The sequence below is a fragment of the Ailuropoda melanoleuca genome, chromosome 10 (genome assembly GCF_002007445.2).
Source record: "Ailuropoda melanoleuca isolate Jingjing chromosome 10, ASM200744v2, whole genome shotgun sequence".
NCBI classification, from domain to species: domain Eukaryota; kingdom Metazoa; phylum Chordata; class Mammalia; order Carnivora; family Ursidae; genus Ailuropoda; species Ailuropoda melanoleuca.
Window position 1 is genome coordinate 59,194,314 of NC_048227.1, and position 26,607 is coordinate 59,220,920.

At 54.1% G+C, this 26,607-nt stretch overlaps 3 protein-coding genes across 7 annotated transcripts in view; 1 reads left to right on the forward strand and 2 right to left on the reverse strand.

Annotated features, from left to right (window-relative positions):
* The window catches only part of PPIL6 (peptidylprolyl isomerase like 6), a 31,106-nt gene extending 22,285 nt beyond the window's left edge, over positions 1-8,821 (reverse strand). The window contains exons 1-3 of the mRNA XM_002925651.4: positions 8,687-8,821; positions 4,904-4,999; positions 1,751-1,939 (exon numbers count right to left, since the gene is read on the reverse strand). Coding sequence (XP_002925697.2) covers positions 1,751-1,939; positions 4,904-4,999; positions 8,687-8,821 — 420 coding nt within the window. The remainder of the gene's footprint in view (positions 1-1,750; positions 1,940-4,903; positions 5,000-8,686) is intronic.
* Positions 8,822-8,828: 7 nt separating this feature from the next.
* SMPD2 (sphingomyelin phosphodiesterase 2) lies at positions 8,829-12,228 on the forward strand. 2 transcript variants are annotated; one of them, XM_034668967.1, is made up of 11 exons: positions 8,829-8,968; positions 9,114-9,472; positions 9,692-9,788; positions 9,908-9,984; positions 10,321-10,414; positions 10,572-10,661; positions 10,897-10,979; positions 11,109-11,241; positions 11,330-11,434; positions 11,571-11,724; positions 11,825-12,228. In XM_034668967.1, the coding sequence occupies exons 2-11, from the start codon at positions 9,423-9,425 to the stop codon at positions 12,211-12,213; spliced, it is 1,272 nt and encodes a 423-aa protein (XP_034524858.1). In that variant the 5' UTR covers positions 8,829-8,968; positions 9,114-9,422; the 3' UTR covers positions 12,214-12,228. The 2 variants fall into 2 exon arrangements, with proteins under 2 accessions (XP_034524858.1, XP_002925696.1); XM_002925650.4 differs by lacking the exon at positions 8,829-8,968 and having other exon boundaries at positions 9,102-9,472.
* Positions 12,229-12,368: 140 nt separating this feature from the next.
* On the reverse strand, positions 12,369-23,443 carry MICAL1 (microtubule associated monooxygenase, calponin and LIM domain containing 1). Of its 4 annotated transcripts, XM_019806379.2 has the most exons (25): positions 23,311-23,443; positions 21,496-21,803; positions 21,192-21,399; positions 20,820-20,924; positions 20,385-20,489; positions 20,114-20,269; positions 19,402-19,502; positions 18,483-18,740; positions 18,102-18,217; positions 17,790-17,916; positions 17,609-17,690; positions 16,931-17,078; positions 16,330-16,532; positions 16,093-16,181; positions 15,932-15,973; positions 15,660-15,743; positions 15,380-15,581; positions 15,016-15,092; positions 14,454-14,730; positions 14,224-14,324; positions 13,808-13,921; positions 13,592-13,685; positions 13,347-13,446; positions 13,171-13,244; positions 12,369-12,644 (listed from the first exon to the last, which is right to left on the reverse strand). In XM_019806379.2, the coding sequence occupies exons 2-25, from the start codon at positions 21,751-21,753 to the stop codon at positions 12,496-12,498; spliced, it is 3,270 nt and encodes a 1,089-aa protein (XP_019661938.2). In that variant the 5' UTR covers positions 21,754-21,803; positions 23,311-23,443; the 3' UTR covers positions 12,369-12,495. The 4 variants fall into 4 exon arrangements, with proteins under 4 accessions (XP_019661938.2, XP_034524852.1, XP_034524853.1 ...); XM_034668961.1 differs by lacking the exon at positions 23,311-23,443 and having other exon boundaries at positions 15,380-15,536; positions 21,496-21,753; XM_034668962.1 differs by lacking the exon at positions 23,311-23,443 and having other exon boundaries at positions 14,454-14,667; positions 21,496-21,753.
* Between the last annotated feature and the right edge of the window lie 3,164 nt (positions 23,444-26,607).

Genomic DNA, 26,607 nt, shown 5'->3' on the forward strand with positions numbered 1-26,607 from the left:
GATTATGTCATACTCTTTATGAAAAGTTCTGTTGGCTTAGCTTCCTTCTAGGAAAAAAGGTAACTCCTTAGTTCAGAATGGAGTTCAGAATGGACTAAGTTTAGACTTTCTTTAGTGGATCTGTTTGGTTTTTTCCTCCCCCTCCTTAACATCTGGGGATGTTTCCTATTTGGGGAACTCTCCACGGGACCCACCACTCTCTAAAGACCCTAGAGGGGCCAGATTCTCCCTCCCCGCTCTGTGAGAGCCAGGGTGTGGGGATATGACTTGGGCTGGATTAGTCAGGTGCTCCTGCCTGGGGCCTTGGATCTCCAGGGAATGATGCAAAGATACCAGTTAAGTAATTCTCAGTGAAGGTGGCAATGTGAACCCAGGGCCAGCAGGCACCCATGGCAGCGTCCTAGCTGCACATTTCTGGGATGTGACTCTGGCCACGTTTTCCTACTGCCAGGCCTCCCTTGGTTCCTATCTGCTTTCCAAAACCTGGTTCTCCAGCTTTCCTGTCAATTGTGAGGTTACCAACATCCTTTCAGTGCATACCTTTTCTCCTTAAGTTAATCAGAGTAGCTTGGTAATGTTGGTGACGATACTCCCATTTTCCCAGCCTCATTTCCTATTAATTTGGGTCTCCTTGCTGTCCCCTGCCCCTCCCTGAATACACCATGCTCTTTTAGACCCTTGTCCTTTTGGGAATTAACTGCTGTGAACATTACATTCCTCCCTATACCCCAGAATTTCTAGTATTTTCCAAGTGCATTGTTTATTCAACCAGACATTCACTGAGTTCATACTATGTTTCAGATTCTGTTCAAGGCAGTTAACAGCTAAATGAGAATGAAGGAAACAAAGGTCTTTGGCTTTTTTCAGCTGAAATCCTAGTACTGGGTCTTTCTGTGGGCACAGGCCACTATAAGCATGAAATCATTTTCAGCATGTGGTTCTTGTTGCTGTAACAAGTTTCTGAGCAAAACTACAAAGTACTTTTACCTCTATTGCCATTCCACCCTAACGTCTGCCTCTCACTCTCCTGGACCTCAAGCTTCATGACTGTCCATTGGAAACCTCCCCAGGGCCTTAGCTTGTCTGATCCTACTCTTGCCAACTGTGTGTCATGCTTTAAAATGACACCTTTCGGGGCGCCTGAGTGGCTCAGTTGGTTAAGCGTCTGCCTTCGGCTCAGGTCATGATCCCGGGGTCCTGGGATCAAGCCCCACATTGTGCTCCCTGCTTAGTGGGGAGTCTGCTTCTCCCTCTCCCTCTGCCCCTCCTCACCCCCCAACTTGTGCTCTTTCTCTCTCAAATGAAATCTTTAAAATGTCACCTTTCTTCTCAAACTTTCCATTCTCTTAGTGCAGTACCTCTCACTTAGATGTTAGAAAGTATTAATTAAAAATTTTCATATTAAGGGTGAATGGATGATAAGCTCAAACTTCTCTGAAGCAGGGGGAGGGTTATGTTTTCAAATGGATAATTAATGCACATAAATCTCTAATGGGGAGTAGAAATGTTTGAACAGGGATGCTCTCCCCCTGTGCATTCTGCCTGCTCTGAGGCCTGCGTGCTTTGCACACTGTTTAGCCAAATCCTGAAATATTATGTATAATCCTTTGCAACTGGATTATAGGCCATTGAGAACTTAAAACCTAGTCTTCTGTTTATATTCCTTTGTTAGGATATCAGTAATTAATGCTGAATCAATATAAATGATCAAAGATTCCACTATTTTTCTTTAAAAACTAGTGTGACTTGCCTTGGTGTCTGTTAAGAATTTAGCAGAATAATCCACAGTAAGTGCCTCATAAAGTTCAGGGGGCTTAAAATCAACTACATCCCACATCTTGTGAGCCCATTTCTGAAGATCAGATGCATCACCTAGGAGCCAATCGTTAACAAAACACATCACATAGGAAGAATATTCCCAGATTTCATTCTTGAGTTCCTATAAAGGAAAAGGATAAAAAAAACTGTATTATGAGGGGGAAAAAAATCAACCTTGCTATAAACGCACAAGCCAGAGCTTGGGATAGACTCTAACCGAATCTTTAAAAAAATGGATTTTTTGCCATCTTTTAGAATTTTACTCTCAAATAGAATTTAAGAACATTTTTAAGACTCTGACATCACTGAAAGCAAAGAATGACCTAAAAGTAATACTAAAAATGGTACAGTCATTGAAAATAGACAGTGATCTGGTAATAAAAATCTGTGTGCATAGCATACATGTTATGTTAACTTGAAAACAAAATGAAGTCTCTGGGTTCATTTCTGAAGTACATTTTACTGGGTGTATACTTGGAAAGGTTAGGGGTTCTGAGTAATACATGGTTTTCAGTGCCAAGGATGGAAAAAATGCTTTTCTGAGGGAGTGGGATCAGGGAAAGGAAATGCCTCCCTGGGGGCCAGCAGGGACTTCTGGTGCACCCAGGTGTAAGGAGGGAGAGAACTCACGTTTGTCAACACTTTTAAGTCTAAGTCCCTTAAAATGAATTGCATTCATGTGTTTATCCAAACATTAACGGTCAACCTTCTAAATCCCAGCGTGTGACCATGAGTAATGCCCCTTTGGAAGATAGATCTGGTTTATTATGACCCAGGGCCAGTCCTGGCAAAAGTATGAATAATTTGGGACACTGTTCTCAAATCTTAGCAGGCAAGCAGAATTATGGGTTCCTGAGCCTCACCCGAGTTTCTGATTCCAGAATGGGGCCTGAGAATGTGCATGTCGAACAACATCTCAGGAGATGCTGACATTGCTGGTCTGGAGACCACACTCGGGGAAATGCTGGTTTGGGGAACAGTCTGTCTTCAGCCTGCCAGTCTACCGCACTTCCAGCTCTTCTCCCAGATTTCAGGTCCCATTCCAAGGCCCGTATCAAAATCTGGTTCGAGGAGAACAATGGACTTCTTCATGCTGAGCTAGAAATCACTGATAAAGCCTGTGGTCAGTAGTCCCTAAACTGTTGAGATTTATCAGTGTTGGCACATTTTATAGAATGCAGAACTTTTAAAAGGGCTATTTATCAGCCTGGGTATGGCTAACGTGGTATTTATTTAGCCTGGTGGGAGAAATGCAGGAGGACGTACGCTTTACTCAGAGGCTAATGACGCAGAGGCCTCATCCTTGTGTGCCCTCTGCCGTGAGGAGGCCTCCTCACGTGCCTCAAGACAGTCGCCTGGACCCAGTGGTTGCTGGGGCTTCCCAGCACTGAGACATAAGATGTTGCCTTTTTTGGAGGGGAGAGAAAGGCCTTTCCAAAGGCCCAGAAGCCACCACTCAGGGGTGGTGTCACATTCTGCTGAAACATAAGGCCAGCCCAGACCTCACCTCAGATGTGCTAAGAAGCAGTACATATGACACAAGGTACGATGCTTACATTGAGGAAGGACAAAAACCGCCCTGAAACAAGAAAAGGATAAAATGACAAGTGTCCAAGAAATGAGGGTGAGAAAAGGAATAAAGGAAGGATAGGGAATAAAGAATAGGTGGAAAGAAGCAGCAGTGATTACCCAGAAAGCCTCATTCAGGCCCCATGAGAAAAGCAGAAGGAAGAGAACACAAAACATCCCAAGGTCAGGAACCCTGGCTGAGATGGCGGGAAACTGTGGGATGGAATCCACACCAGTCTTTAAGAATTCAGTGGGAATCTGTGAGAGGAATGGGTATAGACCACAAAGCACGAGATCATGGCTCCCCTGTAGGTGGAAAACATGAGGCGGGTAGGCAGTGTAAGTAGTTTGGTGATAAAAATTAAGAAAAACATATTTTTTTTAGGTAACCAGCTGTCCTTTGTGTAGGACTGTACCAGCTTTAGCACTGAAATTCTTGCTCCCAGGAAACCCCTCAGAACCAGGCAAAGCAGGACCACTGGTCACCCTAGTTGTTGTAAGGATTGTAGTTAATATATACATAAGTCAAGAGAATAGTGTCTGGCATATACTAAGTGCCCCATGTAGGTGTTTGCTACTATTCTATCTAAATTCCAGTAAGAATGTTTTATGGCTCTGAAAATGATATGAGACTCAACAAATGTGTTGTGGACTCAGTCCAGCACTCACGTGACCGCACAGGGCCATGGTACCGTACAGCAGCACTATCTATAGGGTAACCACAGGGTCACAGGACGTCCTCGTGCAACCACTGCTCTGGTCAGGGGAAATGGGATTTCATCAGCCTCTTGGGAGATGGCCTGGGGCAGGGAAACCAGGACTGGGACCTTACGGTTCCATCCCTTGCAGGGATGGCAAGCAGGAAGTATACCCCATTCCTGCCTCACCCCAACCTGAGGATGAGGTATGGCTGGGCCAGGATGCCACCTTAGAACTCTTTGTATCACATGTTCTAGGCAGCATTACCAAATGATCAGGGTTGGCACCCAAGAGGAAGCCTATCTCCTGTCCCTAGGCAGGCTCTGCTAGCCCTGGGGCCTGAGGTTCTCCAAGGGTGCTGTTCGTGGGGAGAGGGAAGAGAGGAAGCTTTAATTAGGACAAGGTGGGAATTTGGTGCCTGTCATCACAGCTCCCTAGGCCACAAGCCCCGCCCCTGTGTCTGTACTGTAGACCACCAAGACCTTCCAAAGTAAGGACCACGAATGCCAAGGTGTCAGAGGAAGTGTGAGTGAGCGGTGTGCAGGGAGAGCGGGCTAGCCGGCAGGGGTAAATAGCAGCATTGAGAATCTCAAACTTACCTTTATCACATGTCTTCCGAAAGAAAATCCTGTAAATGTTTTACTTTTTTTTAAAGTCAGCCTGGTGAAATGATTGAAATGATTTAGGAAAAGTATATAATTTAGAGAAATCAAATCTAGTTGCTCTAAAATCACTACTCCAGTTTTTCCAAAACAATGCATAGATGAATAATTGAGGCAAAACTTTGCTCATTTCCCATGCCCCAAATATCCTTTACCCTTTTTTTCTCCCGTAGATATTGGTCCCATGCAAATTCTTGAAGAGGAACTATTATAGGATCTTCAAAATTGGATGGATAATTACTCTTCAGAGTCTAGGTTTCAAAATAGAATAATTATTTTAGAGTAAGTTCTCTTTTAAAGTAGAAATCATTTCCCCCATTATTTATGGGGGTTCAGGAGGGTTTATACAGTGCATACCCAGGCCATGCAATCTGGCTTAGATGACCCCTTCTTGCTCCCAGAGGCCCCTGTGCTTACCCCCATTAAGCCACTCCCCAGCTCATCCTGGGGCTCTGGCTTTCTTTGTCTCTCATTTCTAGAGAATAAGCTCTTTGAGGGCCAAGACTACGTGCCAGTTTTCCTATACTCCCACTGGCCTCAACGTCTGGCACATGGTGGACCATCCACACACAGCAAATGAATGAGCAAGTGAACAAATAAATTTTGTGCTTTGCCATGTTCTTTTAAGACCAGTTTTTCTCTAAACTGAACTCTTACTAAACTTCAGTGGATCTACAGATACTTTTTTTTTTAATGAAAAGAAGACATTATTTTTTTAACTACAGTGTTTTATTAGTTTCGGGTGTACAACATAGTGATTCAGCAATTCCATGAGTCACCTGGTGCTCGTCAGGACAAATGCCCTCCTTAATCTCCATCCCCTGCTTCACCCATCCCCCCACCCACCTCCCTCTACAGATACCTTTAACTAAAATAAATATTATTTTAATTTATTGATATGTGGAGAATGACCAAAAGCACACTGGTATGGTTACACCCCTCGGGAAAAAGTGAAGTAAATACTGAATATGTTTAGGTTTAGATATTGAGGAAATTTCGGTTTAACGTACATTATTTTGTCTATACGAATCAGAGAAAATTCTTATTGGTTAACAGTCGCTGTCAAAAAAAAGTTTTGATTCCTGGTACGTTGCATTTTGCCTCCTGGGCAATCAAGAGAAGACAGGTGAGGCACTAAGAGGCCCCACCTTTCTGAATGCGGCTGAGGAGATCTGTCCAACAGGGAAAAGTGACCACTGGCTGCGGCACTGGGCACCTTCTCCACTACGGACAGTGCTCAGCAGTCCGACTGTGGTCTAAAAGAGGACACTGGCCTGGCATGCTTCATCAGGGATGGATATTCCAAGAGGGAGAAAGCCAGGGCGTGAGCGTATCCTGCCCTTGGGACGAGGGGGAGCCGAAGAGGGCAATAGCAGTTCGGTCATTTGTTTCTTAGACTCCTGCCCAACCAACAGATGATGACGTGTCCATTGTGTCGCAGTTGCAGTGCCCGTGCTCAGTTTGAGGCAATTGTGTTTCTAACTGGGGGACCATCTGGAATAACTAATAAGCCCAACAGTTTTCAAATTAAGCATACTTCATCATACTTTCCTCATAATTTAGTGTCTAGAATGGACTACAACCAAATTAGAATCTATGTAATACTTACTCTTCACAAGCCTAAATCTCTCACAATAAATGAGGTATTCGGGATTGCTCACCAAATGAGTATGTTGAGAAATTATTCAAAGCCATATCGTTTATTAAGGTCGAACTAACTCAGTTTACACTTGTAGGTTTTTCATATTCAAATAGAGCTACAGTAGGCAAAAGCTTAAGAAAGGGAAAATTAGTATTACTAATATAGCAAAGACATTGGTTTTTTGACTTAGCATGCTCTGCAACAGGGGTTGGCAAACTGTGGCCAGCAGCCCAAATCTGCCTGTTTTTGTAAGACTTGAAAGCTAAGAAGAATTTTTAGATTTTAAGCAGCTGGGAAAAAAATCATCTTCCGTGTCATGTGAAATTATATGCAAGTCATATTTCAGTATTTATAATTAAGTTTTATTGGAAAACCACCATTCATTTACATATATTCTGTGGCCACTTTTGTACAAGGACATAGTCAAGTAGTCATGACTGAGAGCCTGAGGCTTATGGCCCTGAAAGCCTAATAATTTAACATCTAGGTTTACAGAAAAAAATTCCCAACACCTTCTCTACAGTGTAGAGTAGGCACAAAAAACAGGTGCCCTCAGAAAAGGAGCTAAAGAAAAATGAGGGGCGCCTGGGTGGCTCAGTTGTTAAGCGTCTGCCTTCGGCTCAGGTCATGATCCCAGAGTTCTGGGATGGAGCCCCGCATCAGGCTCCCTGCTCCACTGGGAGCCGCTTCTTCCTGTCCCACTCCCCCTGTTTGTGTTCCCTCTCGCTGGCTGTCTCTCTGTCAAATAAATACATAAAATCTTAAAAAAAAAAAGAAAAAGAAAAGAAAAACAAGGGAAAAAAATTCCTTAAATTAAATACAACTTGAGCCATGAACTTTATAGATCCCATCAGTCCAGCTAACAGCCCATAATTTCTCCTTATTTTGATGACCCATGTATCGTTTTCACAGATTACTGCTTGTTCTCTTCCTCTTGTAAACTTCACCTGTTTCACAAATTAGTTACTGTGTAACTGAGTAAAGGAAACCTTACTTAAAACGGAGCGGTGAGGCCAGAAGGGGGAGCTCTCGTTCCTCAATTGCAAAGCCCAGCAGGCCAGGGAGAGACAAACCTTGCATTCCAACAGGAGTTAAGTCTGTTTTACTCTTCCAACAGAAGGAAGGGAGAATGTCTCCTAGCTCAGCAACAAACGCGGCCAGTAACATAATCAGCCAGTGAGAAACTATCACCACCCTGAACTCTCTCACTTTCTATCAATGGAATTTTCTTCAGAGCAGCCCCTCGAAGCTTCCTCCTTTTCTCTATAATGTTCCTGTCCTTTGATCTCCCAGATTGCCTTTGGTTTGCCATAGCTTCTATGTCCCAAATTGCAATTCCTGTTCTATTCTCAAATAAACCCATTTTGCTGGTAAAGTAACTCGCTGCTTTACTTTTAAGGTCGACAGTTACTATTTCTTCATTTGATATAATTACAAACTTTTTTTAAACTGTGGACTTAGAGCAGGCAAGAAGGCAGGAATTGCTTAAGATTTCTTCTATTTGAGAACATTTTGTGTCAGGTATCCAGCTGAATATTTTGGGAGATAAAAACATGGACAGGGCATGGTCCTACAGACTGGTGGGGTTTTGAAGGAGAGAATTTTGGCATAATCTTAACAGTAGCATTCCCGGAGCAAACCCGAAAGATATGCTGAATTCTCCATTTCTCCGGCATTTGGGTAGTATGTGCTGTACCATTGCTGACCTGGCCAAGTTCTTCCAATCGCTTAAAGTGTTTTTCCTTTTATATCGTTCCATGTGTTACAAAGAAATACTGGATTCTCCAAAGCACTTGTGGGTCATTTGTTGAGAAATCCCTTAAGCACCTAATTTGACTGGAATGCAGTAAAGGCTAGTGAAAATGTAAGGGGGGGGGGCAAAAAACTTCCCAAATGAAGTTTCCAAAAATCACTTGGGGAGGGAGTTCGTAACAAAACAAAAAACAATCTGTAGTTATACGGTATCATTTCTTCTAAACATTTTTCCATGAATTTTTAAGATCCATAATGCAAATAAAAATTGATGTGGGAATAAAATATGTGGGTATCTAGAGGGAGGAATTACCGTTCCTCACCCAGCAAGATTCTGAACTTTCCTTCGCTCCGATCCCGCTTTAAAGGTAGCCCTTCTCGAAGTGGAACGTTCCCCGACCCGACCCTGCCCCTGCGAGGTACAGACTAAGCCTGCCGGGCCGGGACACATCCCTACCTCCCGGAACACCGAGCCCTGTCACCAGGAGGCGCGAGACCAGGAAACCGGAAGGGCCGCCCGTACGTGTGGTTTTCTCGCGGTTACCTCAGCAGCGCTCTTCGCAATCTGAAAGCTGGAGCTTTTGAAGAGCCCCACCACCTTCACCTGCAGCGGCTGCTCAGGCGGCGACCGCGAGCGGCACGGGGCCGACCTTGGCGGGCAGTGCTGCGGGCTCGCCATGGCGGCACTGGGGGACTGCTCGGAGCACAAACACTGCGCGTCGCCGGGGCAACCGCGCGGCCCCGCCCCCGTCCCCAGCTGGGAAGAAGGACGCGAGGGGGCCGGCGGCGACGGCCCGGTCCTCTCTCAACTTTGTGCCTGTTGCTGGTGAGCCGGGCGAGAGGCGGGAGAGGGCGCGCGGGCGGCCGGGGCCGGAGCTTCTGCGAAAAGGAACGGGGAGCTCCGCCGGCGCCCCGCGTGCCTCGGCCCGGCTGGCAGCCCGCCCGAACCCTCTCTGGTATTCCCCCTACAGGGACGTAGCGCGCGGCCCTCGCCTCCCGGCAGCGCCTGTTTCGCAGCAGATCGCCTTTCCGGGTTGGCGGGTAGCCGGTGGGGGTGGGGGGCGGCAGGGGGCCTGTTGCCCGGGTAACGCGGAGTCGGACCCGGGCCCAGGGCGGGAGTCGCGCGGGCTGGGAGGCCGGGGCCTTCCGGGGAGCCCGGGGGCGGGGCCGACCACCTGTGCGCACCGCCCCGGGAGTCGGTGCCGCCCGCCCACGCCGCTTCTCGCCGCGGCCGTCGCCGGGGAGGCCGCACCGTCCCGCGCCCGCCGAGCGTGCTCGCCATGAAGCCCAACTTCTCTCTGCGACTGAGGCTCTTTAACCTCAACTGCTGGTGAGAGCAACCGCGGGGTGGGTCCGGGGCCGCAGCTCCATTCGCACGCGCAGCCAGAGGAAGGAGGCGTCCCTCACATCCGGGCCACGGCGCGACCCTGCCCTCCAGTCTCCGCGGGCGGCGGGGCACCCGCACCTCCAGGCCCACAGCGGCCCCAGCCCTGGCGGTGCACCGAGAGCGCCTCCAGCCATCACCTTCCCTGGCCCTTCTCGTCCTCAGGGGCATTCCCTACCTGAGCAAGCACCGGGCCGACCGCATGAAGCGCCTGGGAGACTTTCTGAACATGGAGAGCTTCGACCTAGCTCTCCTGGAAGAGGTGGGCAGTGTGGCCCTGGCGTGGAACCCTGTCTGGGACGGGGTGGGGGGCGGCTGGGGGAGCAGGAGGAGACTTGGCCCCGGGGGCGGGCTGGCAGGCATCCTCACCTCTTCCCTCAGGTGTGGAGTGAGCAGGACTTCCAGTACCTGAGACAGAAGCTGTCGCCCACCTACCCAGCGGCACACTACTTCAGGAGGTGAGAAGCCTAACCGGTCTGGAAGCCTGTTCTCAGAGCGGAAAGCTCTCGGTCCTACCAGCCCTTCCCTGTCCTACCTGCACCCTCCTCCTCTCCCCCAGAGCCCTCTCCTCTGGGTGTGGAACCAGGAAGATTCTCGCTCTTCAGCCTATCCCAGCCTTATCAGGTCACTTCGTATCATCCCACAAAGGCTGTTGCTTTGAGCTTTACTCTGGAGCTGATCTCAGCAACAGACGAAAAAAAAGTAGCATACAAGCTGGAAGATGAGGGAGGGGAACAAGCCTGGGGTATTTCTCTTCCTGCTTTTCTGACTATTAATCAGGACTTGGTTTGCAGTGGTGTCATTGGCAGTGGCCTCTGCATCTTTTCCAAACATCCTATCCAAGAATTCACCCAGCACGTCTATACCCTCAATGGGTACCCCTACATGGTAAGCCTAATCTCAGATTTCTTCCACCTCCCTTCCCCCCCCCCGCACCCCCTCCCCAGTAACACATGGTATAGAGGCGGCAGCCTTCCTTGGGCTGCAGGAGATGGGCAGAAAGAGGGTAGCTGTGCCCTGAGTTCCTGCTCCCTCCTGCTTGCAGATCCACCATGGAGACTGGTTCTGTGGGAAGGCTGTGGGGCTGCTAGTGCTCCGTCTAGGTGGACTGGAGCTCAATGCCTACGTGACCCATGTGAGTGAAGCCGGCAGGGCTGGGATAGGTGGTCTGGTCCTGGGAGGGAGAGATGGGACTCCTCTAGTTGGGCTGCCTGAGGGTGAGGTTGGGGGCAGGTTCTCCTAAGGTTAGTGGGCAAGGTTTGCCCGTTTTTTAATCAAGTATGATGCCAAGTGACAGACACAAGCATGATTTAGATCCTCAGAGAGGGACTGTCAGTCTCATCTGCTATAACCTCACCTGTCTCGCTCAGCTCCATGCCGAGTACAGTCGACAGAAGGACATCTACCTAACACATCGTGTGGCCCAAGCTTGGGAACTGGCCCAGTTCATCCAGTGTGTGAGCCTGGGCTTGACAGGGGAAGTGGGATGGGGTCAGGGGTTGAGGGGTGGCCAGGGCCCCACTTACAGGAGGGCAGAGCTGGTCAGGGAAGAACTCTTGCCTCACCAACCTGGTTCCCCCAGCCACACATCCAAGAAGGCCGATGTGGTTCTGTTGTGTGGGGACCTCAACTTGCATCCAAAGGACCTTGGCTGCCGCCTGCTGAAGGAGTGGACAGGGCTGCATGATGCTTACCTTGAGACCCGGGACTTCAAGGTGAGGACCCGCCTGATTATTTCCATGCCATTCCTAGCTTCTCTTCTCTTTCTCCCCCATGACTAGCATGAACCACCTATTCACCTAGGGCTCTGAAGAAGGCTGTACCATGGTACCTGAGAACTGTTATGTCAACCAGCGGGAGCTAGAGCCATTTCCGTTTGGCATCCGCATTGACTATGTGCTATATAAGGTCAGCGTGCCCCCTCAGTGTGTCTTCACCCACTGTGTCTGTTTTTCACCAGCTTGTGCTGATCTTAGATCACTGATGGCTGGACAATGGGAAGAGGCCCTCAAAGATGTTTCTTTCTGGCCCTGACTTTTCCTAGGCGGTTTCTGGCTTCTACATCTCCTGTAAGACTCTTAGAACCACTACAGGCCGTGATCCTCACAGTGGCACCCCCCTCTCTGATCATGAGGCCCTGATGGCCACTCTGTGTGTGAGACACAGCCCCCCCCAGCATATCCCCAGCCCTACTCATGGTAAGTCACCCCCACCCTTTCCTTGGCTCCCTCCCCACCACAAATCAGCCCCTCCACTCTGACCCTCTCTCTCCTACCCCACTGCCCTGCCTTATTCTAGGACCAGCAGAAAGGTCACCGTTGATCAGTATATTAAAGGAGGCCTGGACAGAGCTGGACCTGGGCGTGGCTCAAGCTCGCTGGTGGGCCTCCTTCGCTGGCTACGTGATTGGTCTCGGGCTGCTTCTCCTGGCCTTGCTGTGCGCCTTGGCAGCTGGAGGAGGGGTCAGGGAAGTTGCCATACTACTCTGGACTCCCAGCGTAGGACTGTTGCTGGGGGCGGGGGCGGTCTACCTCTTCCACATGCAGGAGGCCAAGGGCTTATCTAGGGCTCGGGCTGAGCTCCAGCATGTGCTGGGAAGGGCAAGGGAAGCCCAGGATCTGGGCCCAGAGTCTCAACCAGCCCTGCCTCTGGGGCAGCAGGAGGGAGATGGAACTGAGGAACAATAAAGCCGGACACTTTCGTGGCTCTGCCTTTTCCTTGTAGAGGCAGTGATCGGGGCCAAGGGTCATTGTGACTGTCATAATATAGATGGTCAGGCTCCTACATGTCTACCCTCCCTGCACCCCTCTACCTCCCACCTGCAGGCAGCCTAAGCCCTGTCTGTGGCAGAAACATTTTTATTGTAAACAGTGAGGCCCCCTCCCGGGCAGCCCAGCTGAGCAGGGTGGTACAGTCCTGGGGTGAGGTGGTCTTCCTTGTAGGGAAGAGGGCAGGCAGCCTGCCCTCTTTTAGCCCTGGGCGCCCGGCTTCGAGGGCAGCTCACTGAGCCTGCGTTCCTCCTGGAAGCGGATAAGTTCATCTCGCTGGTTCACCACATCCACCAGCTTCTTCAGAAGCTGGTCCTCTGCCTGCCGATCGGCAGGGGTCTTTAGGGTTCCTGAGGAAGACAACAAAGCTTAGAGAACAGGGAGCTGGGCAGGGAGGCAGGAAAGGCACAGCGTAATTCCAGCCTCTCTGACTTCCACAATTCGGGCTTTCTTTCCTTCTCTGTAAAACCGGGCCTGTCCACGCCAGTGATTTGCTAGCACTACTGAGTGGCAGCACCGGTTTTATTCTCGTCAGGATTGAGTGATACATCATATAATAATACGATATATGTGTGATTTGTATGCCCAACCTGGGGCTTGCACTCACAACCTTGAGATCAAGAGTCACACGCTCTTCCAGCTGGGCCAGCCAGTGCCTCAGTGGCAGCTCCATTTTTAAAGTAAGTCATCTCAACACACAAGCCCAGCTGTGCAGCCCCAGCTGAACCAAAGGCAGAGTAGCGGCTCGGAGCCCTGTTCTCCGGCCTCCTCCCAGAATGCCTCAGAGGCACTCAGACCAGAGGCCCCGCGTTGCTCGGTCTGTATCTGAGGTCATGAGGCCGGGTAAACACCAGCGTCTGCCTGTGGCCCACCTACCTTCCTGGTTCATGTAGCCTCGCAGCTCCTGGTCCAGCTGCAGCTGCTGCTCCTGCAGGTTCAGCTCTTTGACCCTGTGGATGGCAGGGATGGAAGAGGCCCAGCTGTCCGGGGTGCCCAAGGACCCGGCTGGGCTCTGGCTCTGGCGCCAGCCGTCCCCACGCCCTGCCCCTTACGTGAGCATGAGCTCGGCCTCCTCCGCCAGTAGGTTGTTCTTCTTCTGAACAAGCTGCAGCCACTGTTCCAGCCACGGCGACTTTTGCTGTTCTAGCGATGCTGGCAGGAAGGAAGAATGGGGGCGGGGGTCCGAGGCGTCAGGAGCGTGAGGAGTGGGGCGAGCCGGGGCAGAGTCTGGTGGTTTGAGGGACTGCTGGGAGTGCTAGGAGGGGTGTCCCAGCTTGCCCCTCCTGTCTTTACTCACCGCTTTGGCTTCTCAGGGCCAGCTCCACCTTCGTGCCCTCAGCCTCCAGCTCCCCCAGAGCAGTCTCGATTTCATTTAGTCGCCGCTGGACAGCCTGAGGGGCACAAGACGGGAGGCCTAGAAGTCTCTGGACCGCTCAAGTACAGAGCTCCAGGGACACTCAGATCCCACGTTGGAACTCTGACCCCGGCAGAACCTCGAAGCCTTAGACCTCACCTGGGCCTTGCAGAACCGCTTCATCTCCTCCTCCCTAGCCCTGCGCATCAGAGTCCGACGCCATGTTGGGTACTTGCTCATGGTGCCTGAGTTCTTGGCCAAGGTCAGCAGAGCCTATTGGCAGGGTCAGGCCAGTGAGCGGTAGGGCCTGCCCCCCGCCCGCCATCCCACGCTGAGTAGAGGCTGGGGAAGCTCTGTTTGGAAGGGGTCAAAGCTTTCTGGGCTGGAGATGGGGTAAGTTCTGGTAGAAGAGACAGAGGCTTAGAGACCTGAGGCAGACTGGGTGAGAAGATAATCTGAGGGGCCGGCTCAAAGGAGGGAACGTTCTATAGGTTTTCCTGTGGTGGGTGGTGAGGCCTATTTAGAGGATGTGTGCTGGCTTCAGCGGGAGGGGTGGCCAGGTTCCTCCTCCTCACCTGCTCCGTGTCTGAGTCCAAAGCCACCGTTTCCTCTGCCTCCTTTTCCTCGTCACTGGAAGAGGGACTCTGTTCCTCCTCCTCCTCCATGGGCACACCCACTGAATAGAGTAGACAGGGCCTGAGCCCCACGGCCTCCCTTTCCATTCCCCAACATTCCCCTTTCAGGAATCCCAGCACCACGCACAGCATCCCCACCCTGGGTGAGCGTGTCTGGACAAAGCAGATACCTTGGGGGCTCTGGCCTGGCACTCCCCAACCCACAAAGCTGCCCTCCAGGGCCTGGCGGGCCAAGGCCGCGCAGCTGCGGGGAGGCTTGGGTGGAGGCTCCAGTTCTGGTTCAGGGGTAAGATTAAGGGAGGACAGCTGCTGGCGTTCTGGGCTGGAGAGGCGGATCAGCCGACGGGTAGGCTGGCTGGGGTCTGGGACAGGACTGGTCGCCTCCTGGGGGATGACAGAAGTTGAGGGCCCCGATGGCACGCTATTTTCAGCCAGTGTGGGGAGGTCCTGGAAAAGCCACCATGTAGTCTGGTCAGTGACCTGCCCATTGTGGGGCCAAGGCTGTCCCTTTAGACAAATGTGACCCCCGGTATTCATTCACTGATGCTGTTTACTGAACAGTGTCAGGCAGCATTCCAGACACTTGAGATACATCAGAAAGTAAGAAAAGTCTCTGCTTTCATGGAGCTTTCCTTCTAGAGGAGGAGAACATTCAGTTACCCCCGGCAAAGTCGGCTGGGCTTGGAGAGACCCCTTTACTCCTTCCCACACCCAAATACACATAGTTTTTACCTGACTCTCGGGGCCTGGGTCAGTGCCATCTTCTTTGTGGCCTGTCTGGGGCAGGTGCTGGAGGCAGTAGAAATGTCCTGGGAAGGGTGGAGGAGGGGAGAAGACATGAGATGTAGGCAGCCCGATGCCCACATACTCCATTTATTAGCGAGGGCAAGGGGTGACAGGACTCGATTTGCAGGTGAATTTCTGCTGGCCTCCTGGTTCCTTAGAACCCTACATTTGGGGATTTGGAGGGGATGGAGATGACCTTGAACTCAGGGGAAGAAAGTGCCATCTTGAGCCTGTTGCCACCTTATGCCCAGGACCCCAGTTTCCCTCCAGTTTCAAGTCCTTGCCCCCAGACAGGGCCGGGCCCACTTACCATCTTCTGGGTGCTGCCCATAGCCACCCTGCCACAGCATGGCCTCACAGGTGTGGCAGCGGAAGCAGTTCCGATGAAAGAAACGGCCTTCGGCACAGAGGCGTTCCAGGATATAGAGGTGTTCCCCACAGAGTGCACACAGGTCCCCGGCACCAGCCTGCACCGGCCCCCAGACCACAGGGTCAGCTGGAGTCCAGGTCAGCTGCAAAGATCTTCCTTATCCTTGAAACACTCCTTCTTGCCCTCCCCAGGCCTCTGCAGACAGGGCGCCCTTTCTCACCTCCTGGTTTTGGGATGGGGGTGTCGGGGGTACGCCACAATCTGGGGCAGGTGGCTCCTCAACACTGGGGCTGTTAGCTTCTACCTAAGGAGGTAAGTGTTCAGGGAGGGAGGTGGAGGGGCGGGATGAGCTGGAGAGTGGCTGTGTGCAGAGAAGAGAAAGAGCTGAAAGAGAAGTGAGCCAGGAAGGGAACCTGGATAGGGGGTTACAGGACACAGGAAAGAGAACCCACGGAATACAGCAGGAGACTCTCCAGCCCGACATGCATTTACCTCCAGGCGTGGCTTCTTGCCACCGGTATCCTCCCCATTTTCCTGCAACAAGTCCGATATTCAGCATGGGGCTTTGAGCTGCAGCCCTGCCCCCATGAATATCCTCCCCATCACCCCAGGGACCCCCACTGCCCAGCTCCAGCCCTGCCCAGACTCGCCACCTGGGCCCGGGTCCGTTGCAGGGTCCTCTGCAGTTTTCCAAGGAACAGCACAGCACTGGAGGTCCCTGGAAAGCCTTGGCTGGTAGGGCCTGCAGGGAGAGCGGGGGTGTCCAGGGGGACGGGGGGAATCCATACCGTACCTCCAGAACAGACAGCTACGGCCCAGCCCCGGCTACTGCTCCCAGCTGCCCACCAGAGGGCGCTTCAGCCTCCCCACCCCCCAGCCCCTGCACCTACCCTCCAGGCCACCCGGGTTGGGGGGCACATTCTTGAAGATGCTGTGGAAGTGGCTGAGGTATGCGATGAGGCCCAGTGGGTCACTCCCTGCCACCACTACCTTTGCGGACAGCACGGGCGTGATGCCCAGCTCATGCTCTGCCATCTTTATCGCCCAAGCAGTCGCTTCCAGAGCCCCCAGCCCTTGCAGCTCTGAGGGTTCCCTGTGGAATGTTGGGGAGAAAAGCCAATGGGAGACCAGCACCTGACCCTACCAAAGGGGGAGAGGCCGAAGAGTGAGCAGCAGGCAGGGGCTGGTGGGGCACAAAAGGACAGGGCATGAGGGGTGTATTCTCTGCTATCCACCCCCCTCACACACTCCCCACCAGCCCACTGACAACTTTCTGGCCTTGGGCTCCAGCACTCACAAACCTTCCTACTGAATGCATCGGACTCCCACAAGACTCAGGGAGGTGCAGTGACTTGGGCAGAAACCACCAGCAAGCGGTGGCTCTGGCCCTCCGCAGGGGGTACCTCCTACACAGTGTCCCCCCAGCCCGCACTGCAGAGGCGTGAGAGGGGTGTGGTCCGCCAGGGCCCCCTGAGCCTGATTGGAACTCACAGTAGGCCGGGCCGCAGCCGGTGCACCAGGGCGCACAGAGCCCGCCCGTCAGCCCAGGAGGAGGACAGGTCGGTGACATGGACGCCTGGGTACCCGGCCGTCTGCTCCTGGCACCAGCGCAGCAATTCCTCCTGGGTGCCTGCCGCCCCTGAGAGAGGAGGCTGTGCTGTGCCCCAGGGCCTGGCTCGAAGGGAGCCCGGTCACTGGGCACGGCGGTCAGTCTGGGAGGGGGAGGCAGGACCCATCCCTACGGGGGCACCAGCTTAGTGCTCACTTATCACTGCCTTCAGCCCACTTGTCTTTTCTGGAATAAAGTGGAGGAATGAATCAAGTGGAATCCCTGCTAGCCACAGAGAGGGCAGGAAGCTGTGAACTGGGGGACGAGGGAGGCCCGGAGGCCCCAGGGAAGGGTGGGTCTGGGGTCTGCAAGCCTGGGAGGACTCAGACAGCTGCCGCCAGAGAGACTGTAGGGCTTGGTGCAGTTGCGACATCTGGACCCAGATGGGCCGCTGCTCAGCGCTCGGCTGCCCCTGCGCCCTCCTGGAGGCCGTGGACCCCCCACGGCCCACCCTCCAGCCCGAGGCCGCCGCTGTGCTGGTGGCTGCTGCTGGCACCACACTGGGTGGCAAATATTTTGGACAATCCCCACGCCCCCCCAGCTGAGGAAGGCTTGCTGACCTGTGGCTGGCTTTCCTCCGTCTATCTTGTCACTGTTCCTCCTCACAGGCTCCTTGGCCACCACGTCATACAGGTCTTGTACCTAAGGCAGCCCCTTTCAGGTCTCCACACAGGCTGACCACCCACCTCGGCCCAGGGGTAGGGTCTGCCCTGGGGAGTCTGGCGGTGCCGGGGGTCTGACCTGATTGGGAGTCACAGCCCGGAGGTTCAGGGTGGGGTAGCGGGTGGTGGGGTCCAGCCCATACTGCGCCACGTTGCGGTGCATGTTTTCTGGGGAGGTCTGTGAGAGGAGCTGGTACAAGCTCTCCCTGGGGGAGGAAGTGCGAGGGCAGGAGCACACAAGGACACCCATCAGCACCCACCCCTCAAGAACTGCCAGGCCTTTCTTTATTCTCTTGCCCATGCCCCCCATCTATTCACCCAGCACCGCCCCCTTTCTGATCCTTGTCCCATTTCCAGCCCTGCCCTCCCCACCCCCCAACTCAGGCCTCACCGCTCTGCCAACACTTCTAGGGGCCCAGCACCCTCAGCCCACCGCTTCACCATCCAGGCGGCATCAAAGGCTGCCAAGAAGCCCCGAGCCACGCCAGTGCCCAGGGGCCAAAAGGGCTGCAGGATCAAAAAGAGAAGAAACAGTTCAGTGAGAGTGCAGCAGGAATGCCCAAGCCCTGATGCCCCCAAAATCATAGCTGAGGGGGGAGCCACACCACACCAAGCGGCCCTCAGCTCCTCCCCACAACCCACAAACCTTTTCATCCCCTCCTTCCCAGGAGGAAACGTTCCTCCCAACCATGGAACCCCTGCACCTTTTTACAAGGAGTTCCTGTTTCTGGAAGCCCCAGGAAGCTCAACCTCTCCCCCCCAGGCTCCTCACCTCCACCAGGCAGTCCCCCACCAGCCCCAGCAGCAGGCGGGCGCCATGCTTCTCCTGCACTCGAGCAGAGCTCTCGGCCCGCATCATGCTTGTGAAGTCAAAGGCAGAGATGTCAGGCCGCCCGTGGGCGTCCCGGGCAAACTCCAGCTTCCCCAGCTTGCCATGGGTGGCGAAGTCAGCAGCTGCCCGGACAAAGCGCTGCAGAGCCTCGGGCACCACATTGGCGCTGCCCAACAGCCGGTCGGTCTCCGGCCAGTCCTACAAGCCAACAGATCAGAACCAGCAGGGTAACCGGGCTGGATTAGAATTTGAACATCTTGCCTGCCACCCTCCAGCCCCTTTCTCAGCACTCTCCCTGCTGCTGGGGTTCCCAGGCCCCATCCGGCCCCCAAGGCCTAGTGCCATTACTGTTACCAGGCACTTGTTTTGAACAAGTCCTGAACTTCGCAGCCTCAGTTTCCCCATCATTTAGAAATGACATACCTAATTTCTCAAGGTATTCATGAGAATTTAGGTGAGAAAGTGCACATAAAGTTCTCAACACAATACCCAGCACATAGTAGGTTTTCAGCTAGTTCATTCAGCAAATATTGACCGGGTACTGACTACACACCAGGTACCATTCTGGGCCCTGGGAATCATCAGCAAGCAAGGAGGACAAAGAGCCCAAACCCCTGCCCTCACAGAGCTTACACATATAGCTCTGTGGCTGGTATCAGGTGTTTAGCCCAGAATAGGATTCAGGTTGCCACGCAAACCCCAGGGGAGAAGAGCTCGTGGAGGTGGAAAAAATGTCAGGGCAAAGGCAGAAGACGACAGGCTCCCTCCACACCAGGGGGTGGGGGGCACTGTGTCTAGCGCTGGCCTCTACCTCCCAGGGTCCCCACCCCGCCCCTCCCAGTGCAGGCCCCGACCCCACCTGACGCAGCACCCCCAGCCGCAGCAGGCACTGCTTCTTGGCTGTCATCACAAAGTAGTGGGTATCATCCTTGTAGTACACAATGTTCTCCAGATCAATGCCTGGGGGGACAACACCGGGGGAGATGTCTCCTCCCCACCCTGTGTCACTTCTCCAAACACCCAGCCGCGCCTGACCTCTGAGAGCTGGGATCACAGCTCGACTGCAGTGGCTGCCCCCTACACAGGGACTCAGAAGTTCTGGTGGCACGATGGAACCTCTGTCCCAGGCCCAGGAGGCCTGAGGATCCAGAGCAAAGAGAGAAACTTGGGTGGGTGGCAGCTGGGAGACCTTCGCCATCCTTGCAGATGAAAGCATGACTTCTCAAACCGGGGTGTGTACATGGCAGTGCAAAGCCAAAGTAAACATAGGGCATCTTCTGGAAGCACCATTTTCATTTTGAATTTATATCATTTTTATATTAAATCATATATAAAGAAGCACAAAGCAAAATCGCATGCATTTGTGAGAGATTTCCAAGATTTATCAGGCTCGGTGGCCAAGTGGGGCTGTGCCTACTGAATCCCCCAAGGCCCAGGTTCTTTGCTGCCAAAACCACTAAGATGGAAAAGTGTGGGATTCCTTGGACTGAGAACAGGTCTGGCAGGGAGAGGGAGGGACCAGCCCACAGTCAGCCTGAGGCGGGGGAGATCCTGGGAGAGGGTGTTCCGACCTGTGGCTTTGAGCAGACTCTGGAAGAAGCTCTGGTTGTAGATCCTGGCCACGCCACTGATCTCGGGCACTTGCGTCTCTTCCACTGTGCGGCCATTCACAAAGTTGACCGTGATGCCAATGGCCAGCTTGCCACGCATTTCTCGCACTGTGAAGCCTAGAAGTGGGGGCAAGGGTGGGTAGGTATGGGCAAGAGAATGAGGGGTCTAATAGCTAGAAAGGCACAGCAGGAGTCTAAGATGCTGGCTCCTTTGAAGGAAGGGATCACTCACCTTCAGGGACGAATTTACCTCCGGCAGCAGAGATGAGAACATCGAATTCATAGTTGGCCAGTTGGGCTGGGCAGCTGGGCTGGAGCTGGGCACGCCAGCCACTCCCTGGGGCAGAAGGTATGAGAGGCACAAAGGTATGGAAGTCTGAAGGGGCCCCTACATTCCCAGGACAAGCCAGGGAAACAAATGCGTAGCTCCCTTTGCAGTTGACAGTTTGGCAAGCAATGACACACTATCAACTTACACCTTCACAACAGCTGTGGGAAGCAGGTAAGGAAGGACACATTTTACAGATGCCCAAAACGAGGCTCAGTGTGGTTTGCACAAGGCCACACTATTGCAAGGGTGACTCAGTTGACTCCCAATCCCACCCTTTCTTCCACAGGCTAAGATATCCTTGGCACATGGGAGTCCTGGGAGCAGAGAAGTACTTACCCTTTTTGGGAGGGGGCTGGAGGCCGGTGAAAGTGACACCCCAGTGAACTTCTACCCCGAGCAGTAATGCCACTTTCAACAAAAGCAGCTGAAGCTGCCGGATGCCTGGAAGGGAGAGGGGATTAGGAACAGGGACCCCAGGGCCGCACAGGGCTGCCAAGCACCAGTGTGCTCCCGGTCAGAGCTGGAAGAGGTCTTAGAGATCACTCGGTTTCACTGCCCATTTTACAGATGAGGAACCTGAGTCCTGCAGGTCACCTGGCTAAAGTGAATCTCGTCCACTCTGCCCCTTGGCGGTCCTAGGCAGCCCCCCATTGGCCTGTCTGGAGGCCCAGGCCCACCCATCCCTCTAGGCCACCACGTGGTGCTCACTGATGTGGTCCAGGGTGCCTGTGCAGAAGCGCCCATAGAACTTCTTGGCGCCGAGGGCCCTGAGGTCGTGGATGGTGAAGGGCCAGAGGTGCAGCACGTTGTGGCGAGAGAACTTGGTGCGCTTCTCCACCAGCACCACACGCGCCCCCAGCAGGGCCAGCTCCACAGCAGCCCGCAGCCCACAAGGTCCAGCACCCACCACCAGGCACTGTGAACACACAAGGCAGTATGGGCATGGCATCCCGTCTCCCTCCTCCGACTCCCCCCAGCTGTCCAAGCCCCATCCCAAGCAGCATGTGCCCACCTTGGTGTGGGCGCAGGCCCGGCCCTGCTGGTAGACAGGCTGGCCTGCTCGCTTGTCCAGCTTGGCCCAGAGCGACTTGGCACTCCAGTAGTTGAGCTGGGCCTTGATCTTGTGGTACTGGGGTAGCCCCCCACCAGGCTCTAGCCCTAGGGCCTCGCATAGCCCCTGGAAGCTGCTCAGCACGTCCTGGCACAGCTGGGCCTGCAGGAAGCTCTCGAAGTGGGCGTGAGCTGGGTTGGTGGCGGTGGGTGAAGCCATGGAGGCCTCTAAGGCTCCCAGGGAGGGAGCTGCAGAGCAGAGGCAGGCAGCTGCAGGAGAGAAGGAGGGAAGAGAAGGGGAAGACGCTGGACAAAAGAAGAAAGGAAAAGGATGGGGAGAAGAAAGCAGGCTGGGGTCCCCAGAGGGCTCTGGGTCGACCCCTGATTGGCTCTGCTCCCAATCTGCTTGAGACAACTGCTATTCCTTCCACTCCAAGTGAAATCTGCCAAATTTGGAAGTGAGAAATCAGCAGTCTTGGGCGCAGGGGGCAGGAGGGAAGACAGGGAGTCTCCAGCTCAGCTTTCCTGCTCCCCTCCATCTCTGGGGCACTGGGAGCAGGAATTCTTACCCTGCCTAGATGAGGCCCCTGTAGCTGGGCATGGGAGAGTATCTCAGACGTGGAGAGGGAAGGCAGCCCAGGACGAGAGTTTTCCTTGCGGGGCAGACAGGCACGGACCTAATACCTGCAATCCCAGGGGTGGGCACACACACTGCCCCGTCTCCCCCCACGCCTCCCTGTGCGGGCTCCCCTCGAGGACCCCAGTGCCACGCTGGGCCTGGGTCGTGTCTCATGCCAGGAGCAAAGCTGTCCTCCTCAGCACCCGTGACTGCCCCCTTAAGAGGAGACAGTCTCCCACTCCCTAGGTTCCACTTCCCACCACCCAAACCACCTCAACGAACAGCCGAACAGCCGGAGGATGTTGCGACTGACTGGGGTGACGGAGGCCTGGGTGTATTTCTGACTCACTGTGGTCAGAACACTTCCCCTGTGACTGACGGCTGCTCGGGTGGGCCTCAAGAGCGGTTGGGGGGCGCCAGCCGGGGTTCGCTCCTCCCAGCTTCCACCCACTCGCAGCGGCGCCTCGCCCCACCCCCCGGGCGCGCTCTCCCAGGAATCTCCCGAGACAAGGCCTCCCTTTGTCCCCCTCTCCCTCGCCCGAGCCCCCACGCAACTTGAGGGGTGTCGAATAGGGCCTTCTCACGCTGGGACTGGGAGAAATAAGAGGGTGCGGAAGTCGGGGTTGCCCACGGGGTCATTAGGTGGCATCACAGGAGGCAGGTCCTTGGAGCGGTCCCCCACGCGCAGTCGCCCACCCCACCGGTCCCGGCCGGAGCCCAGCGGGCCGGGCCGAGGAGGGAGGAGACTAAAGTCACCCGCTACGGGTCACCTGGGTGCGGGCAGCCGGAACATCAGGAAGTGCAAAAGGTCTCCTTGACGGTTCGGGGGAATGGAAGGAGAAAAACCCCAGCGAAGGGGTAGGGAAGGGCGACTCAGCCTGGAAAGGCCAGGACAAAAGACGTGCGGGGGCGGGGGAGCAGTGTGGAAGGACGGAGAGGGAGCTGGACCACTGGCACCGGGGTGAGTGGGGGGGGGTGGACAACGCTCTGGACGGGAAAGTCTGGAGAGGGGCTGAGCAGGGCGAGGGGAGACGGGTCGGAGCAGCCGGGAGGAGTTCCCGAGCGCCCGGGACGGCGTTTCCCCAGAAGCGAGCCCCCGTCCCCACCCCCCGGCCCGGCGGGCAGGGGGCGCGCAACTGGTGCAGCGGGCGGACTTACCCGGCCTCTGGCTAGCGGGGAGGGGCCGCTTCCTGCCCGCCGGGCGTCTCGGCCTGGGCGGGTGGGGGCTGACGAAGGAGAGGCGGAGGACACGCGGAGGGGAGGCGGCGGAGAAGACGCGGAGGGGAGGCGGCGGACGCGGGGCGGCGCGCCGGCGGCGCCGGGCCGAGGAGTTTGGCGAGGTGTGGGCTTCGGCGCCCGGCGCGGGGCCCGCGAGGCTTTATTCGAGCCTCATTAGCATCTCATTACCCCGCGATCCCAGGCTCAGGGCAGCCCCAGGGCCGCCCACGTCTGCTGGGTGGTGCCCGAGGGCGTGGCGCTGCGGACGCCGGGTTCCGCTTGGGGGTCGGATACCCGGGCGGGGCTGGCGGGCCTGAGGAGCCAGGGTCCGGGGCGCCTGGAGCCCGACAGCACGCCGGGGCCCCTGCTCCATCCCGGTGCCCGCGTCTGCGGAGTTAGCCGGTCCGGGGCGGGCGAGGCCACCCACTCTTGCGCGGTACCAACTCTGCGAGCCGCTAACGAGCGCCCGGCAGATAGGGCGCTCGGGCTGGGCAAGAAGTTTGCAGAAGCTGGCGGGTCCGTAGGTGCTCTCTTCACCTCGCCTACCAGATGATCCACGGCCGGGCCCGGGCTCCCACGATGGTTCCAGGCTCGGGATCCGCCTCCCCCGCGACAAGTCTGCACCTAGACCCGGGCTGAGGGCAGCGGGCGCGGATTAAAGTCCTGGAACGTGGCCGTCTGCAGCTTCCACAGCGGCATGAGAAGTGAGAGGGGAAGAGGGTCTTGGTGGAGTGGGGGTGAGGGTGGGGTTCGACCACTACGAAGGGGAAATAGGAGCGGTGTGTGGGAGAGAGGCTAGATCTCCGGAGTTAAAGCAGGCTTTGGAGAGAGGACCCACAGAACTGTCAATACTGAAAAGGGCTTGAGGGACCTTTGGGATCAACTTCCTCAAATTCTTGATAAGGAAATGGCTGGATGTGAAGATACCCAAAGTCATTCAACTAATTAATAAAACCTCAATTCTCGTTTATTGAGCAGTTCCTATAAGTATAACCATAATTTCAGTGATCGCAACAGTCCCGTTTCGCTGGAAGAGAAACTGAGGGTCACAGAGGTTCTGTAACTTGCAGCAGGATACACAGCAAGCGGCAGGCTAGCTAGTACGGGGCCCAGATGTGTGCACTCCACCACACCGCGTGGATCAAGGCTGGCATTAGAAGAAGCTGTTCCTTGTTTAGAGGAAGTGACACGATTACAAGAGAAACGTTAACATAAATAAATAAATAAATAAATAAATAAATAAATACATACATACATACATACATACATACATACATACATACATGCAAGGGTCCCTCTCCTTGAGATCCAGGGACCAGAAGGAGCTGGGTGCCCTATGGGTCTCCCTTCCTCTGTATTCTCGGCTTTCCCCTGGAAACCCTTAGGGACCCATAAGACCTGAACACTCACTGCTCCCAGCTCCAGCTGATAAGCGGGCAGGAGAAGGGAGGCAAGGGGAAATGCCTGTTCTCTGCCAGGAGAGGCAGGGAACTCAGCCAGGTCACACTCAGGAAACTAGGGCAGCCTCCCAGCCAGGGCCCTTCCTAGCTCTTGAGTGTGACTTGTCGTTTGGCTTGAAATAAATGTGCCCCAAATCAGCCACACCCATATTTAAATACACAGTGTAAGAAGTATTCTAAAGTCCACTATAAATGGGTTGCCAGGCTTTTGAAATCACCTCGTGCATTTCCCTTTCATTAGCAGATGCAGACAACTGGCTGCCTCAACTTAGTGTATTTGCAAAGGCCCAACAGAATCTGGCCCTTGACCCAATGACTTTGCTGTTGCAGCCAAACAGGATTATGTGGCCCTCTGAGTGATAAATGGTAAAATTTGTCTTTAAAAAAGATCACAGAACAATAATGACTTCAGTGCTGAAAATCTGCTGACTCCGAGGTTCACTCTCTGCCTATAAAAGATACACACTGGAGCATAAAGCAATGGGACTCTACTGGTCTATAATCCAGAAGGTTTGGTCAGATTCCAGCTTTGCTTCACTAGCTTAGTGTGACCTTGAAAAAGTCACCACCCAGCATGCTTGAGCCTTACCATTTCTAAATGGAGGCAGTTTAATAACTCAGCCTCCTCAGCCCATTTCAATTCTAAAATCCTGTGTCAATGTTGGTGACTCTAAGAATTAATGTACAGACTCAAAGGCCCAAAACCCAAGCCATTAAGACAGGATCCCTTTCCTCTGACCCACAGTGTTCTGTGTCCCCGCAATGCCATCCCTTGCACTGCAGGTGACGTGTCTCAGCCACGCTGCAACATGACCTTCCACGTGTAGGCCTGTGAGGTCAAACTACACACCCACAGTTCTGGGCCAGGAGCTATGGCTGCAGTGTGACCACGCAGACACAGTTCCTGATGTAAATATAATCACGAGCTGAGTCCAAAGTGTAGAGTGCCGTGAGCAGATAGGACAGGGTGGCTTGATTGCAGTTAGATGGTCAAGGAAGGTCTCCCGGAGGAAGTGACACATACACTGAATTGTGACAGGTGTGCGGACATTCATCCGACAGAGTAGGGGCCGAAATCTTCTGAGCCTGAGAAACCACCTGCCTCCAGCCCTCAGGCCAGATATTGCTGAGTGTGTTTGGGGAACAGCAAGGAAACCAGTGCGGCTGCAAGTGAGAATGGGGAAGGGGCCCAAGAGGAAGCTGCGTTCTGGATTTTATTCTGAGTACCGTGGGAATCTGCAGGAGGATTTGAAGCAGAGACATGATAGTATTTGCCTTAATAACACAATATCCATTCATTTAACAAGACCCTCTGCTTGCCACTAAAGGCACAGTGGTGAGCCCAAATTGATCGCCACTGCCAGTGGAGAAAGGGGAGGGGAGGAGGGGTAGCAAGGGTGGGTCAGGCCTCGGCAGGAGCCCAGGCCAGAGAGTGTGATGGTGAAGCGGTGGAGATGGGAGAGGTGGATGGATTCAGAATAGTTGGAGGTGAAACCGACAGCAGGTGAGGATGGGTGGGGCCTGGCAGGGGAGGAGGCCCTATCAAGAACGGCTTCTAGCTTTTTCTCTCAGCTGACAAGACTGAGTGAACCACAGATTTGGGTCCCTCATATTTTTCTACTCTTCCTGCAAACTTATTCCTCTATATGCTGCTTTCTATTCCAGTAGTGTCTCCAGAAGAGAAAAGATGCTGATTTCATAGACTCCCAGGTAGCACAGGGGACAGAGATGGAAGGTACACATGGGATCAGGATCAATGTAAATACTTGCTGTGTTT